The sequence below is a fragment of the Apteryx rowi genome, unplaced genomic scaffold, assembly GCF_003343035.1.
Source record: "Apteryx rowi isolate R43461 unplaced genomic scaffold, aptRow1 scaffold_856, whole genome shotgun sequence".
In the NCBI taxonomy this organism is placed as follows: Eukaryota; Metazoa; Chordata; class Aves; order Apterygiformes; family Apterygidae; genus Apteryx; species Apteryx rowi.
The window spans coordinates 16,407-33,180 of NW_020451156.1; the positions used below are offsets into that span (position 1 = coordinate 16,407).

The 16,774-nt window shown below is 35.8% G+C and overlaps 1 protein-coding gene across 7 annotated transcripts in view; it reads left to right on the top strand.

Annotated features, from left to right (window-relative positions):
• Nucleotides 1–16,774, top strand: part of UBP1 (upstream binding protein 1) — a 38,144-nt gene that overhangs the window by 9,253 nt on the left and 12,117 nt on the right. For 5 of the 7 annotated variants that reach the window (XM_026090273.1, XM_026090270.1, XM_026090266.1 and 2 more), the window contains 7 exons: nucleotides 675–826; nucleotides 5,647–5,723; nucleotides 8,410–8,515; nucleotides 9,121–9,227; nucleotides 10,914–11,066; nucleotides 11,219–11,329; nucleotides 11,890–11,997. In XM_026090273.1, the coding sequence (XP_025946058.1) occupies nucleotides 763–826; nucleotides 5,647–5,723; nucleotides 8,410–8,515; nucleotides 9,121–9,227; nucleotides 10,914–11,066; nucleotides 11,219–11,329; nucleotides 11,890–11,997 (726 nt within the window). In that variant the 5' untranslated portion in view covers nucleotides 675–762. The remainder of the gene's footprint in view (nucleotides 1–674; nucleotides 827–5,646; nucleotides 5,724–8,409; nucleotides 8,516–9,120; nucleotides 9,228–10,913; nucleotides 11,067–11,218; nucleotides 11,330–11,889; nucleotides 11,998–16,774) is intronic. The other 2 variants (XM_026090271.1, XM_026090272.1) reach the window with 1 other exon arrangement.

Below are 16,774 nucleotides of genomic sequence, written 5' to 3' on the forward strand. Positions count from 1 at the left end.
TGAAGCTGCTTTTCTTACCTCTGCCTGTGGAAAGCCTGGATTGCTCTTTACTATTCTGAAACTTTACACTTCCAGAATTTTCCAGTCATCTTATTTCCTTCCATAACTGAACAAATCTTGGTATATATACTTTCTATAACTTATGTTTTGTGAGGTTCCTGCTCAATCATTTTTATCCTATTCAGTACACTAAAGCCTAATAACGGGATTGAAAAATCTTCAGTGTCAAGAGAATTCATAGGTTAGATGTAATTATTCTGAATGGGGAGAAAGATTTTTACAGCATAACTAATTTACTTTGGGGAGTATATCATTTCAAGGAATAAAGTACACACATTACTATCAGCTGCATTATGTTAGGCAAGTAGATAGGTGAAATGTTAAGCATAAACTGCATTTTTCAGTGGAGACCAGAAATAAAGGTGAAGTTTTCAGAGGATCAGCACAACTTTATTGCCTGCTTAGCTACATCAGCATTGTTTATGTGTCCTAGTCTTGGTCCTAAAGTCTTGGTGGATACTGCTCAGATTGGTTTTACTAATGAACTCAGAGCAACAAAGTTCTGCACTTATTCCACTGTGGGTTTTTTAAGTTAACATGTAACTTTTTTTTTTTTAATCTTGAAGCAAAACAGGGCCAACAGTCTCACAGAGTTTCTTTGTTTTTCTTTTCAGTGATGTTTTGGCACTGCCTATTTTCAAACAGGAAGATTCCAGCCTTCCACCAGAAAATGAGCCCAAACATCCGCCCTTTCAGTATGTTATGTGTGCTGCAACATCTCCAGCAGTAAAATTACATGATGAAACTCTTACATACTTGAACCAAGGTTGGTATGCATGTATTGCAAGCATAATAACGGAGAAGTGGTGATCTCTTCAAAAAATAAGAAATTTTCTGAAAAATTGAAGAAAGAAAATGCTAGTTGGAGAGCGGTTTGGGTATTGAGTTGTTTGTCAGTATTTCTCAGGCTTTGGATGTTCAAAAATATATTTTCTTCTTGTTTTGGAGGAATAAAAGATAGTTATATGTATCCAGATGTATTCCAGGTCTAGAAGACCATTATGCTGCAAGTTTAAAAGTGGAGTTATTTCATATTTTGATACTTGTAGGTACATCCAAAATAAATACATGTCAAAAATGAGACTGGATATCTTGCTAGTAGTTTTGCTTTGTTCTTCTGTCAGACTTGCAGTTATAGTCTGTTATTGCCTCCCATTCTCCCATTTATATTCTGTTTTATTTTTTTCTGCCTGTCCCCCCTCCCCCATGCCAAACAAGCAGACAGAGCATATTTTTAAGAATATAAAACTGTCTCAAGTCTAAGAAGGACAATGCAGCAGCTTCAGATAGTAATAACTGCTTAAAATGTAAGACTAATTTTGTGTTTCTGTTTAAACTTGATCAATAATAGGAAGTTATTTGGATGCTATTTGCATAAGGTGTTTTTTGGGGGTGTTTTGTGTGGAAACTACAGAAATGTGCTAAAAGTTAACATGTCGATTTCTAGTCAAAAAGTCCTCACCAGGCTGAGCACTGTAAGGCAGCTCTCTGAAGCCAGCTACAGGCAGATCTCATGTTTGAAACATGAACATGAGTGCAGCTACCTTTGCAGTCTCTGTGTATTTCACTTTTGTCTCTCTGTTGTTGGAAGTCAACTAGATAGCTATCTCATGTGAGTCTCACTGTTTTTTCTCATAGCCTGTGGTTGACTGGCATGAAAATACCATTTCCTTTCCCCCCGCCCCCCATGCTCACGTAAGGCTGTGACTGCTGAGTAAAATAATCTGAATGTTGTCACTGCTGTGTTGCACAACCCCCCTCATCCCTGGAAATGGCACTGGTATCTTAAATTTAGTCAGCTAATATTCTGAGCTCAAATCAAAAACACTGCTGCATCTTACCTTTTCTGTTCCATGCTGATTTCCTTTTTATACGTTTCTTTTTCCAGGCTTTAGCGCTCTAAGATCACTGTTCCTAGATTTTTTTCCCTTTTTTTTTTTTCTTTCTTTGTGGACATGGACCCAAAATCTCTCAACAGAGAGATAGCTCCCTCTGATGAAATTAAAAGAAACAGTCTTGACAGAACAGTCCAATTTAAAAAAAATTACATACACCATTTCTTTTCCCTATCTACTGTGTTTTAGTACAATTAATGTTTTTAAATCATATGTTCTTCTGAACAGTCTACTACTTCAGTGTGCAGTTAAGAGGATACAGGTTAAAATATGTTTTAGCAATTTTTTTCTTGCTCTGTGAGCTATTTAACTTGTAATTAATTGATTGCTTTATAGAGTTGATGCATATATATTTCATGTGTGTTGTGTTGATAACCTGTTCTTTCTGCTCAAGTTGGAAATGCTTTTGGTAGTATTAGTTTCTGGTGATGAATTTCTAGCACTTGAGAGTGTTTAACCATGTGCTGAGTCCCAAAATCTATGTGAGCAAATTGCATCTAATTTAACATTGGTATGATGACAAAGCATCATTTTCAGCTTTCCATGCAGATAAGGTCACTGAGGGCTTCATCTTGTTGCATCCAGTCTTTGTAACTACGCCTTAAACATTATTAGACTCTTCTGTTGATGGGAATAACGGAAGTTCTTTAGGTGATTATTAGTGTCTTGCAAACATATGATTGCATAATTCAGCCATCTGCTTGGGTCAGGTTTACTTTATTTTTTTCGCTTTTTATACCCTGTGTGCTCTAGGCAGGAGAAGTACAATTGCAGAGGAATGCTAGCCCAGCAAGATGCTTTGCACTGTCTTCACAACTTTAAACTCTGCAAAAATATACTTTGTTTTCTTAAGTGTCAGGATCCAGCCTCCCTAATCAAGCACAAAGCTTGAAGTTTTGCTCAGGGTTCTGGGGAACCAGCACAAATTTGCAAACTCAAGGAAAAATGTGCTTGTTATCTGGATTCTGAGAAGAGCTTGCTATTTGAGTAGCACTGTATGAAATGATTGTAATTGTTTCATCTGGCCTTGAAAATCTCTTTTGTATTAGTTTATATTATCAGATTTATTTTGCAAAATTATTTTGCTCTTTTTCAGTGTATTAGGTAACTTTTTCTGATGCTGAAAAACGATGTATTGGTATACCCTTTTTCCAAATGAATGTGAAAACAGTCAGCCAACTTCCCTTTTGTTTTAATGCTGGAGACAGAAAGATAGTACATTTGCTGCCTAGATTAAGGCATTTTCCTAATAGTTTCTCCATTAGTTGTTAGTACAAACCCTATATACATTTGTGTAATTTTGTGATATAACATCTTTAGTACTAAAGCTGGTTTAAAATAGGGATAGAAATAGTTCCTGTTCTGGTCACTTGTGTTGCAGTTTATAACTCTGAGTTGTGCTGATGCAGATATTTGTATAATGAGTTGGATTAAGTCCTCTAAAAAAGGACTAATTTTAATCCTGGTTACTTCAGTTATCTGGGTTATAGTGCAGCCCTAGTATCAGGCTGTGTCTTGTCTTAAATCATTTCAAGAGGATTGCGAGTAGGGAGCACCACAGAGAGCTGATACTCCGTTTATTTTTGTCAGCAATTGTCTTAGTATACTGGATTAGGAATACCAGAATTCTGCAAAGGGCATGTTTGTCCTAAGTTTGTTGAGCTATGACATCTTCTAAGGGAATGCTTAGGTAAGCCCTGACTTCACCCCCCTCTGTCAATAAGCATTTTAATTGGCACAGCTAATTTCTAATATTTTAAGTGATTAGGTTTTCAGCTGAGGCTCATTTGAGTAGGTCAAATCTTGAAGTGATGATGGCTGGTTGTTCAGGATTTGCAGGGTTCTTAGCATGTTAAAGATCTGTTAAATGAGTCCATTAAGATGATTTATCAGCTGTAGGACAGTGTTTTAAGCTGGCTGCTGTTCATCTGGATGCATGTGCTCAGATAACAGAAGTTGTATGGAAGAGAATTGCTTTTATGGGGAAGCATTTTTAGGTTTGTAAGTCCGGCTAGGCCAGCGGTTCTGTGAGGGCAAAGAGGATACTACGAGTCTTAAACAGTGGGAAATCCAAGAAAGAGTAGAGAAAGTAGCACATACACTGCACTCAGTATAGAGATGATTAAAACCAGTGCTGTAGTGCTTTTCATGCTTTCTGAGCAGGTACATGTTCAAAATTGGAGAACAGAAGGTAGCTCTCCAGGCTGTTTTTGTATTTTTACTGAGTCTGGTAGTCTTGATTTTTATCTTCATCAAATCCTCATTCTTAATACCATTTGGTACCTGTAAAAGGTTAGTAACACTTGTTGAACAAATAATCAGAAAGTTTTTGGTTTTTTTTCCCCTTTCAAAAAAACAGTAAAAGGGAACAGAGAGAAATATTTGAAAAAGCTTTACTATTAGGGCTAGATTTAAAAAAAATCTTCATGATATGGATAAATCTAGATGGACTTATATATATTGTCTCTATGTGTGTAGAATAATGCTGGTAACTGAACAAATCTCACTAACAGGAAAAAATGCTCTGTCCTGTTAAATATAAGGAAAAATGATCAGCTGCTTCAGAACTGTGTGTGTTCTACTCAGCTGCTCTGGGTACATTTGATTTTTATATATTAATATTCAAATCCTGCTGGAGTAAAGAAGGCCTGTATATGCCTAGCATRTATGTATACATACATATACATAAATGTGCTAATTTCATTATAGCATTTTATGCTACATGATTAAAAAAAAAAATCTCCATAGTTGGACAGGAGGTAACGCCAGTCTCCGGAGCAATGAAAGGAGGAGTTGATGAGGAAATCATTTTTGTCTTGCTTGTTCAGTGTGCCTTACAGGGATAAGTCAATTGGACCTTTACCTTGTAAGGCAAGCCAGTAAGTGTCTTTTCAGTGTAGCAAATACTAGAGAGTAAAGAAAGTTTGGAAGGTAATATAGAAAGTAACGAATTCACTGCAATCAGTCTTGGTGAACATCTTGAAATATATTTTGTCTTGTATCTTAATGAAGGAAAGATTGTTTTGACAATGAATATGTGCTGCTCAACCTAGGAGAAAAAAATTCTGTAGTTCAAATAAATTATTTCTAGCTTTCTCTCTATCGAAACAAAACAGTTAATCAAATTCACTAGAAAAACAAATTTACTATTGCCCATTTAAAAAAACCCTGGTAACTAGCTTTCTTAAAGTCTTATTTCTGAAATCATAGCCTAAAAATCAAAGCCAGCAGATACTTGAGCAAAATTAAACATGGGAGAGTAGCATGAGTTGCTTGTATGAGCGGTATAAAAACTCATTTCTTGCAGTCAACATTGTTTCACAGGACCAGTCTCTGGTTCATTATATGTTGCCTTTCATCAGTTTCAAAAATAAAGGAACTCAACTTTTAAGATGATATTTTTTCAGAAATAAATAGCTATAGAAACAAGTAGTTACACTGCATGTAAAATGGAATACTTAAATTTTGGAAGTATCTATAGTTTTAAAGGGGCCAAAAAGTTTTGCTTCGTTGTTGCACTGATTCCTGTGCTGCGAAGTGAATGTTGTTATAAAAACCTCTTAAACAGAAGTTTCAGGTATTGATATTCTTGTGTACTGGATAAAAACCAAAAGCTAATTTGGGTGTGTTGAACACAAGATGGCTTTGTGCTTTGACTGTTCTATTGATACAATCCTTTTTGTCTTCAAAGGTCAGTCCTATGAAATACGGATGCTAGATAACCGGAAAGCTGGAGACATACCAGAAATCAATGGAAAATTGGTGAAGGTGAACTGAAGTTCTCTAGATAGGGTTACTAACAAACCTCTGCCGGTTGCATATGAAAACAGTAGTTTTTAACGTTTCATTGTACTCTGATTCATGGAGGTGGGTGGGAAAAAGTGACTAGCTGATCTGACCAGTAAAGAAAAGGGGCACAGTGGAACCTAATGCTTAGTTTTGTTGTTTTATTTCAGGTTTACTACCAATTAAAAGAATATACATGTATGCATGTCCCCATTTATGAATGGGTTCATTTCATGTAACTTTAGATAACTAAAGGTGAGATAATCACTTCATGTACCATTTATGAGGTCTACAGTCTGATCTATTTTAAGATGAGGTGAATATCCCCTAAATGTGCCCAATTCTTTCTGCTCAGTAAGGTTGTGGTAACAGCCTTGACCTCAAGTTTAGATATCTAAAGTTAGGTGAGATAAATCCAATCCAGAGACTGTGCATTTTATTAAAGTTTTCTCTGCTGTCATTAGATACTTGTTCAGAATGACTGTTGACCAGTGATATATTAAAATATGGATGCATCCAAATAYGAATACCCAAGAGAGTACTCTCTTGTATGTGTGTATGAAAGAATTATTTCATGCACAGCTTAATATATCTCATTTTCTAAAGACTTGTGTTCAGACTGTTCTGAGCCATTTTGTTTTCACTTTTCCAAGGGATTAGGAGATGTGGAAGGAAGCTAGAGATTAATTTAGGAAGAAGTGGAGGTATTGTGAGCACGTTTTTAACAGGTGCCATGGAAGACACATGGAGACAACCTGTAGTTTTTGCAGCAGTGGAATATTGGCACGTAGAAGAAACGTCCGTAGGAAAACAGACCTCTCTAATTCTGCTGCTCATTGAACAGTTTGTTCCATAGCTGAACTCCTCTTCCTAACTGCAGATTCATCTCCTTATGTTTTAATGTTAGCAGGGGGTTCTGTGGATGTGAGGTAGTGCACTCAGTGTAAGAATGAGGCATACTGAAAAACATCCACTTCAGCGGACAAATTATTAAAAGACTTTCTGAGAATTATTAAAAGACCTTCTGGAGAAAAAAATGGATTTTTCTGTTAAATATCTGAGAATTTTATCAAATCTTCAGAAAAATCATACTCATATTTTGTATTAACGAAGAAGGAAAAAAAATTTTTCAATTAAAGTTACTTTTACAGTCATACTAAAAAATACATCAGAACATTGTGCCTATGGGAGACTGAGTCTTTACGTGACAACTTTTGGCTATATCAGTTATGAAATGTGGCTGGCTGGTATAGTCCTATGTTTTACTTTTATTTATCTCTTGGATGCATGTTCAGAGATAATTTCAGGAAATGTTAAACACGTGTAGAACTGGGATTTGTGAGCTCTGCAATTAAAACTTTATTACCTGGCCTGCTGACTTGCTGTTGTGGTAAACATGGTGTTATTTTGCCCCTTTATGTACTATTCCCTTACAGCTCTGAGGAATCTAATCTCTTTGCTGTATTTTTATTGGTTCATATATCAGTGATGAGCCAGCTGGTGGGCACATTAGGACAAAACAATGTAAAAGCTGAAAAAAGTAAATCTTAGTGTAGCAAGGTAATGTAGTGTAGCATCAAGAAACTTTCCGTTTCAGACAGTTAAATACTGTAATCCCACTAATTTAAGAAACAAGTTATTTCATGTTGTTGGAAGTGGCTGCAGTATTTCAAGTTCCAAACATGCTAAACAGTTTGCAGTGAAAAAGGCAAAGGGTGGGTGTATGAGCACGTGCACTTTAAAAGCTCTTAGAAATAAAACCGGGGAAATGTAATCCATCTTGAAGAGGCATTTCATTTAAAAGTTGGGGGGGGGGGGGTTTTGAACATTTTTACCATTGTTATTACAAGTAATACTGTAGACTAATGAGAAGAAATAAGACCTTTAAATTTTTTGTCTACATTTTGTCCATTCAGTAGCAATTCATGTATATTTTTTTCCTCTGTGTAATAAATTGCTTTGCTTTGTATGTGCATTCATGTAGCAGGATAAAAACATTTCTTTCTTACAACTCTAAGAGCACAATTGTAGCAGAGCTGGTCACAAACATGGGTATTGTTGGATAATCGCTGCTAGCTGAAAAGTTAATGGTGTCCTTGTATTTTAGATGAATATTTCAGCTAGAATAGTTGGGATATTTTGCAAGATATTTTTATTACTTCTTACTATTAGTTGAAGTCATAGATTTATTGTAAATATGTTTACTAGGAAGGAATTTTCTATGGATTTTATTCCTTTAAACAGTTTATAATAATTCACAAAATTTCTGATTAAAAAAAAGTCTGACTATATTCACTACCTTTCTGAATAAATGAAGTCTTTTGTGTTTGTTTTCTAAAACAAGTCTTTTTTGCCTACACAGTCTTGATACTGTGCTGTCAGTCTTACTCTGTTCACTGCAAGTAATTTGTAACAACCTTTAGAATATTCAATAAGACGTAATTTCCTTTTGCATTTTTACCGTGTTTTCAAACATCTCCTGCTGTTCAGTTCTATTTCTGTGTTTTAGAATGTTTTGGAATACTGATGGTTGCCAAGCTTTTTACTGTAAATATGTTTTTATCAGCAGTATGGCTATTTTGGGATGTTTTAGTGCTGTATCATCAGGCTGTTTCTTAGCATGTAGTAACTTCCTGGCTCATCTGTTGCTTGTTTCCTCCTTTGTTAGAGTATTATAAGAGTTGTGTTTCATGACAGAAGGTTGCAATATACAGAGCACCAGCAATTAGAAGGTTGGAAGTGGAACCGCCCTGGGGACAGGCTTCTTGACTTAGGTATAACTGTTTGTATCTGTTGGACATTATATAAAATTCAGATTCCAAGTTTAAATAGGTTGCGGTCACATTTATGCTAGGACTGATGACAAAACCACAAACCAATTTCTATGTGCCACTTTGTCGTAGTGGGTATTTCAGATATGAATGTTCTTACCATTTTCAGATCCCTGTAAAACCTTTAGTAAGCGCTGCAGAAATAAGATAGCACTGTGCTGACTATATTCATTTAGTATTCGTTTTAATTTTGATTACTAAATGTTATAGTAATTAGGAGAACACAGACAAAGTAACATTCCACAGTCTTTTGTTTGTGGAAATCGCACCAGCACGGTTTCTTTATTTTGTATAACTCTTATCATTTTTGTGTATGCAAACAGGGGGGAGATAAGAAAAAAAAATCAAAACTTAACACTTTGTATGCTGAGTTCACTTCAGATTAGTCCTGAGAAACTATTGTATTGGTTTTGTCTTGCTGCTTATTAGGTCAAGCCCCTAAAGCCCAGTTTTTCTCTGCTTTTGTGATTGCTGATGGTAACCTTAAATTTCCTGTGTTTTCTTGGAATATGCTTATTTTAAAATATGTGCTTCTTATTTTTATGTAGATATTCCAATGTCTGTTGGAGTCATTGATATCAAGACAAATCCAAGCCAGCTCAATGCAGTTGAATTTTTGTGGGATCCAACAAAATGTACATCTGCTTTTATTCAGGTTTGAAACTTTACTTGACTGGGTGTCTATGTGTTTGGTGTCTTTCAGGTCATGAACAGTGGTACATTTGCACTATAAAGTTTCTCAGTCTCTTATTTCTGAGATAGCTTTTAAATACCAGCACTGTAAGAAACACAGAACTTTAACAACTATTATTTCTGTAAGGATTCCTAGTCTGCTTTTCACCTTGATTTGAGTTTATAAAGTCAGCTTTTAAAAACAATCTAAATAAAAGGTTTTTAAAATGTCCTTTGAAAAGAGCTGTAGTGAATAAAATATTTAGTAATACYGAGAATTAGAATTAATATTCTTCCAAAAAACTGTCACTTCCATTATTTCATTTATTTTCAGACCCACTCTTCTAGTGGTGTTTCAGCAGCAGCTTGGCTTGAGTATGCAAAATGGAACTTAATGTGCTACAAATAGAGTTTTTAAATCAAATGTTCAAAGAAGATTCTTATTTTATCAGTATGTTTGCTTGTAGTAGGATTTTCTTGATGTTCAGGACAATTGAACGTGTTTTCTTTGGAAATTATCTAGATGGAATGCTCAGTTTTGCACTGGAATTTTTTTGCTTATTTTTACTCAGATCTTTTGCCTGTATTATGAGGTAGCAGTGTTTCTTACTCAGGCTGCCAAAATAGGTTAACTTCCAGATTGTCAGTAAATTGACTTAGATCTGGTGCAAAAGACATTTTTCTACTTAGAATTACACAATTACTGAAATATAGCCTTCCTTGAAGAAATGTGAGATGAGCCATTGAATGTATTTTTTTAATACACGTTAGAGGAAGTGATAACAGACTGACTGAAAATGGAACCGATTCCTATTATGCAAGTGTGATTCACCTATTGTAAAGACTAGAGAACACAGTATAGCAGCACTAATTACGCTTAAAGCTTCAAATCCCAGTCTGTGGTTCTCTGCTGTTGCTCATAGCCACAGAAAATAAAAAGACAATACTGTTGTCACTGGGAACGTGAAGTATGCTGTTTTCAGTGGTGCGTAGCTTGCTTGATATTCCAGAAGCAAGCAAAAGCTGAGAACACTGTCCAGTGAGATTCATTAATTCTCTGTTACACTTTTTTTTCCAATAGGTATCTTACAGGGGTATTTCTGCCTTATAAACCCAAAGTCTTCACGCTGATGTAGTTTTGAAAGCACTAAAGGCAATTAAATACTAATGTCCAAGGACTTTTATAGGAAATTAGGCATTAAACATATTGGAAAATACTCTGCTCTACTGGAAGTTAAAAACTCTTCCAGTCAGTGACATTATATTATTTTGGTAGTATTTATTACAAGTAACTCTGAAATTTATTCTAGCTATAATGCATTGGACAATAGTATCTTGAACAAGGTTTTACTATTTTCCTGATAGATACTGCTGTCATCCACATGTATTTACTCTAAGACCCAGTAGGAGAGCCTTCACAGCAGGTTCTCATTTAATAAGAATCTACAATGACTTCAGGGTTTTGGAGACACGATATTTGTTTTGGGTTTCTTTTTCATGTGGACAGAAAAAAAAATGAAGCATTCCTTTGTTATGCAGCTTTGTCCTTGGACAAGCTGGATGATATGTTACTTCTCTTTAGAAAATGTAGGTGATCTTAGTAACACATACTTAAGTATATGTCTAGAATGATTTTGAGTGTTTTGTTGTTGTTGTTTGGTTTTTTTAGGTACATTGTATCAGCACTGAATTTACCCCTCGTAAACATGGAGGAGAGAAAGGAGTTCCTTTTCGGATTCAGGTCGACACTTTTAAGCAGACTGAAAATGGAGAATATACAGATCATCTGCATTCAGCCAGTTGTCAAATCAAAGTTTTTAAGGTAACAGTAGGAAAAAATCCTTAATAAATCTCTCAAAATCTCTCATAAAGATGGGAGACATCTTTATATTACTGCTTGACTTCTGAGATTAGATTTCAATTATAAAGTTATTTTCTACCTGCTCTTTTGTTCTTGTACCTGTTCATTTTTAGCCAAAAGGAGCAGACAGAAAACAGAAAACAGACAGAGAAAAGATGGAAAAGCGAACTGCACATGAAAAAGAAAAGTATCAGCCTTCATATGACACCACAATTCTCACAGAGGTAACAAAATAGGATTTCATCTATTCACTGAGGAAAAAAATATATAGATACAACATATTATTTTAACTACAGTCTTGGAAGGGTTGGGGGAGAACTAGAGTTCTATACAAAGGTAGGCTTTTTATTTGACAAATATGTCCAATAAAAACAACATTAAATTTTAAGATTCTGTTTAGTAAACTTCATTTAGATACTCAACAAACGCTTGTATTAAAACACACTAAGGTTGAACACTATTTGACTGACTGTACTGAACCCCTAGAGCAAGTCTTATGGTACAGATCTAAAAACCTTGCAGCTAAAAAGCAAAAAAATAAAAATAAATAAATAAAAGGAGGGGGGAATCTAGAATTATCTGCCAAATTTGAGCCCCAAACTGTATTTTTTGGAGATACTGAGTTTAAGGCCAGAGCCTCAGTAGGTTTTTACATTTTCTTTTTATTTAAACATCAGTGAGTACTATACAGTTTTCTAAAGATTTCAAGTTTTTAAAAGGCTTTTAGATCTTTCCTCACTGTATAATGAAAAGAAATTGATCCAAATCTTTGGTGTTTGTCCAGATGAGGCTTGAGCCTATAATTGAAGATGCAGTTGAACATGAGCAGAAAAAGTCCAGCAAGCGGACTTTGCCAGCAGACTACGGTGATTCTCTGGCAAAGCGAGGCAGTGTAAGGGACTTCTGCTTACCTTTTCATTGTGCAAGATATCTTGTGCAGTGTTAGATATAGGAGAAACTTCCATTATATAAAGTAAAAATATTTTGATTGCTGTGGTTTAATTTTATTCATGTTTATGTATGCCAATTACTCCATGTTTATGTTTAGCAAAGGAATGCTTCCTAAATCTAACACGTAAGATAAATTGTTGCAGAGGGACTGTGTAACTTTTCAAGGTCAAGAGCTTTCAGTTTATGCGACTTTAAATGAAACAGCTTTTTGTTTTCCTTTATGTATGTAATTAGTGGAAATAAGAACAGCAACATTTAGTAGAAGTGTTTTGTTCCATATTTCTACTTGCATTCAATGTAACTTTCCGTGTACATCAGTACTTTTAAAATTCCATGTACTGTTGCAGATAGTTGTTTATTAGCTACTGCTGTTCGTTTAGCTGTCTACGTACTGTGCTCCAAGCAGCTTTAACACAGTTCAGAACAGTCAGCGCATCTTTACAGCCTGGGGATGCTAACCCTGTGCGTCTCCTTAAGTGAATCTAACTGATGTCCTGTACACTTTTCTTCTCAAGGGGTGGCATTTTAGATTACCAGAATGCTGTTTAAGCTGAATATCAAGACCTTAGCATTTTTAAGATAGGAAATAATCCTGCATCTTCCACTTGGCCTGTTGAAATGTATATTAATAGTCTGATTGTGGAAGATAATAATTTGACTTTGTTATTTGAACAGGCATATTGTGTTTATGGTTCTTTCGCAGTAGCGCTTAGGCAATGACTGCCTTACTTTTGTCCCTCAGACATAGTTTCATTTGCATTTGTGATCTGTTAAAGTGATGTGTAGGGTTTAGGATATAAAATTCTTAAATATCTGCCTTTTCTTTGTTTATGAAGCATGTAATGGAGGGAGGGGGCGAGAGGGAAGCAAGCAGTGTTAAATAAGATGGATTCTTCTTCCGAGGAATTTCTTTTACTCCCTGAAAGTAAGCACTGGGCTATCTGAATTTACTGTTTACTCTTGTTGGTGTGTGGTGGGTTTCTTGTTTGTTTGTGTGTGTTTAAGATATACTTTTATATCTTTTATTTCTGTACCAGATGGCACTATGGGGAAATATAGACAGGAAAAAACAGGATTTTATCACTTATATAGCACTGCCTTTCTAATATTTGAAGAAATGTTTGAAAGTGGTCGTTGGAAGGATTTTTACCTCTTCCCCCCCCCCCATCCCTTCCTTTCTGTTGTTACTAGTACTAAAGAGAATGATTATAGCTTATAAGACAAATAACAGATACTTTATAAAGATGCAATAAATCCCTTGTCCGGAATAAGACAAACTATAGCTAAATGATACCTGAAATTTGTTTAACCTGTTCATAAAAATCCTCCAAAAATGGAGACTCAACAATCTCTGTAGAAATCTCTTGAAATACTAAACTTCTATGAATAAGAGCATTACTTTAGCTGCAGTGAAGAAAAACTGAGTGACGAGAGGTAGCAGCAGACTTCTAATGCCTATCTCAAAGGATAAAAAGGAGGGTTATTTCTTCACTGCTTGCTTCTTACAAAATACTCTTGTCTTCCTTAAGGCTTTGCTTATCTTAAGCTTTGAGCATCCTGATTGTCTCAGGTTTTTCTTTGTACAGATAATGTTTCTGATCATGCAGGTGATCATGCTTTGTTTTTCTCCTCTGAATTCTCTGTAGTGGTCCATGTCCTTCTTAATATGTGGTACTTAAAACTGAGCACAGTACACCAGCTGGAGCTTTACCAGCTCCAAGTGAATTGGAAGGATTACTAGGCATGACTGTCATGATGCTGTATCTGTATGTCAAGATTGCTTGCTTCTTCTGCAACATTGTCATACTATTGACATGCATTTGAATTGGGATGAACTAGGTCCCACAGGTTATTTTGAAATAATGGCTACCTACCTCTTTCCCATTCTCTAACTGTGCAGTTGACTATTCCTATTTTGCATTTGGCCTTAATTAAATCCTATCTTCAGACTGTTCAGTTTGTCAAGATCGTTTTGAATTTTAATCTTGTATTATGAAATGCTCTCAGCCTTGCTAATTTGGTATCATCAGATTTAACACGTGGTCTGTTCCAACACAATGATTTTTGTCATTAGCAAAAATATTAAAAAGCACCAGGCCCATGAAAGATCCCATGAAACACTGTTTTTGCTGTGTTCCTAGTGAAACCTTGGTAATCATTATACACTGATTAAGTACTGTTTTTAAGCAAGCTCTATACTCAAATTACAGTTGTTTGATTTAGAAAAGGAATGTCTGTTCTACAGCTTGAAGGCCAGTTCGTCAGACTTCTGCTCTTCTCAGGCACGCCTTTTCTTGGGGGCCCTGTAGCCGGAGGCAGGGAATACACTGCAGGCTGGATGAATGTTTCTACTTAGAGCAGTTCTGTCTTTGAAGATCCATCTTCCCATCCAGTAAATCAGAAGGTTTGGATGTCTCAGACTTACCTTGTATGTACAGATAAAAGGGACATATGTGCAGTTCAGCCTGCCATCAGGGAGGGACTTGGACACAAAAACTGAAGTCATGTTTTCCTAGTTGATGTATGAGAATCAACACTGTTTTACATCTTAGGTCTTTATATATGAAGAATTTACGCTACACATGGTGTAGGGACTGTGGCTCCATTACAACAGAAAAACAAGCTTGCTTGAAGTCAGTTTTTCTTGAGAAATGTGTGCTGGCTGTTAGTTTAGCATATGCTGCTTCCTAGATGTTCAGAAATGTTTTTTGGTATCTTTTCAGGAATTCCAGAAATTTAGGTTGAGCCAATCTATAGTCCACTTCCTTTTTTTCAAGTTGGGTATTATCTTCCTCCTACACCTAACTTGGGCTGTCCTTTTTGTTCCTTGCCTGTTGTATCTGATTTTGTGTGTTGGCCTTTTTATTTTGCCCTATAAGATTTGCTTTCCTGGTTGCTAGATATTGCTAACATTTCTTTTTTCTGTATGATTTCTTCCAGCTCACCTACGATCTAATTTGGACAAATAGGTCTCTTACAATGGTTCCTTCAGGAAAAGTTGAATCTATAATCTTTTCTTTCCAATTTAATTCCTATGGGATTCTAACATAATTGAAGGTGTTTGAAGCTTGCTTTCTCAAAGGTCATTCTGTTCTTCTCCTATCCTTTCCTAAGAATCAGGATTTTTTTTAAATTACCATCACCCAGTTGGTGTTCTGTCTTTTCCTTCTCATTCATTTTGATATGGATGCCATCTAGAAAAGCTTTTCCATTATTCCTTCACCTGATGTTTCAAAATTCTGTGCATTCCCCAAAACTTTCTGCAGTGTTTATCTCAGTATTTTCCTTACAGACAGATGCATAGTTAAACTATGCATTAATAGTGTCTTGTGGTTTGGAGGTTTGACTTGTTAATAGGGATAATAGGATACGAGGTTAACACTAGGTTCTGGACCTCACAGTTGATGTTTACATATGGATGACCTTCTTCCAGAGGCAGTCTTATGAAAGAGGCACCCTTTTCTAAACTCTTTCAGATATACAGAAACTAGAGCTTTTCTAAGGGAATAAAAAAAAAAGTTCCTTCTTTGCAAAAGCAGATGAATTTGTATTATGATAGTGGGCTCTTTGCACCTTTTTTTGTATTTGCTACTTGGTTGGTTGGTATGTTAGTCTTGCCGTTTATGTCCCCTATGTCATTAGCCAGCATACGTAAAGTACAATTTGATTAAACTTGGTCAAATTGGCATTTTTTTTGCAGCTAGAGCTGATTATAGGACACATATGGAAGTGCGTTCCGAAAAATTAAGTCTGAGCAGATGCTTTTTGCTTTGGCCAAGTAGGACTGAAGTTCCTTGGGGCAAGAACTCTGTATTTTCTAGGTTTTTTGACAAACCTCTGTGTTATGTGTAATCAAATTGCTGACCTGTTCTCTAACTATAAAGATGATGCTGTGTGCCAAAGTATGATGAACATATTTTGGAGAACAACCTGGGTTTTTTTCCTTTTTTTAATTCTCGATTTGCTATTTGAATATAGTGTCGAGTTCTTCAGCAAAGTATAACATTACTCTCCTGTAAAGCATGAATCTGGGCAGAGTTGAGTATTTTGAAAGTCTTGAAAGGTTAGGAGCATTCTGAGTTTGAATGCTACATATCCTGGAGTCTGAAAACCGTATTTCAAAGAAAGATTTCCTACCTTCCTTTTTAACTCAGTAAAACAAGTGGTCAACACTTCATTTATATCCCATACAGATGAATGTGAAAGGTCTAAAAATAAAGTAATTGTCTCCTGTTAAGAATTAAACAGTGTTCAGAAATGAAGGCATAATTTCTGGAGCGCTGTTGTATCAGTAGTATTGCATCAGTGTATTAGTAATGGAGGGAGGTTACGCTTGAGAGCTCAGAAATAACCTGTTTGCAAATTCACCAGTATATGTTCGTAGTTCTTTATAGGCAAACATATAATTCCAATCTTTTTTCTGTTCTCTGATGGCTCTTTACATAGTTGGATGGTTCCCTGTAACACAGTGATACTGTTCTCTTAAGTTTATGACTAGTGGCCTGGGACTTGTGTGTTAATTTCATTAGCTTGTTCAGTGTCCTTGTTTAACTCAATTTGGGCTTAAGAATGTCAGAAGTATCCTGCTGGATCAGACTAAAGATCTGTACAGTCCAGTGCTCTGTCTCTGGCAGTGGAAATGGCAGATGTCATTTGGGGAGATCATGCAAATCTTGCTGCTTTCTGCGGTCCAGTTCCCTTTTATTCCCCCAGTACCC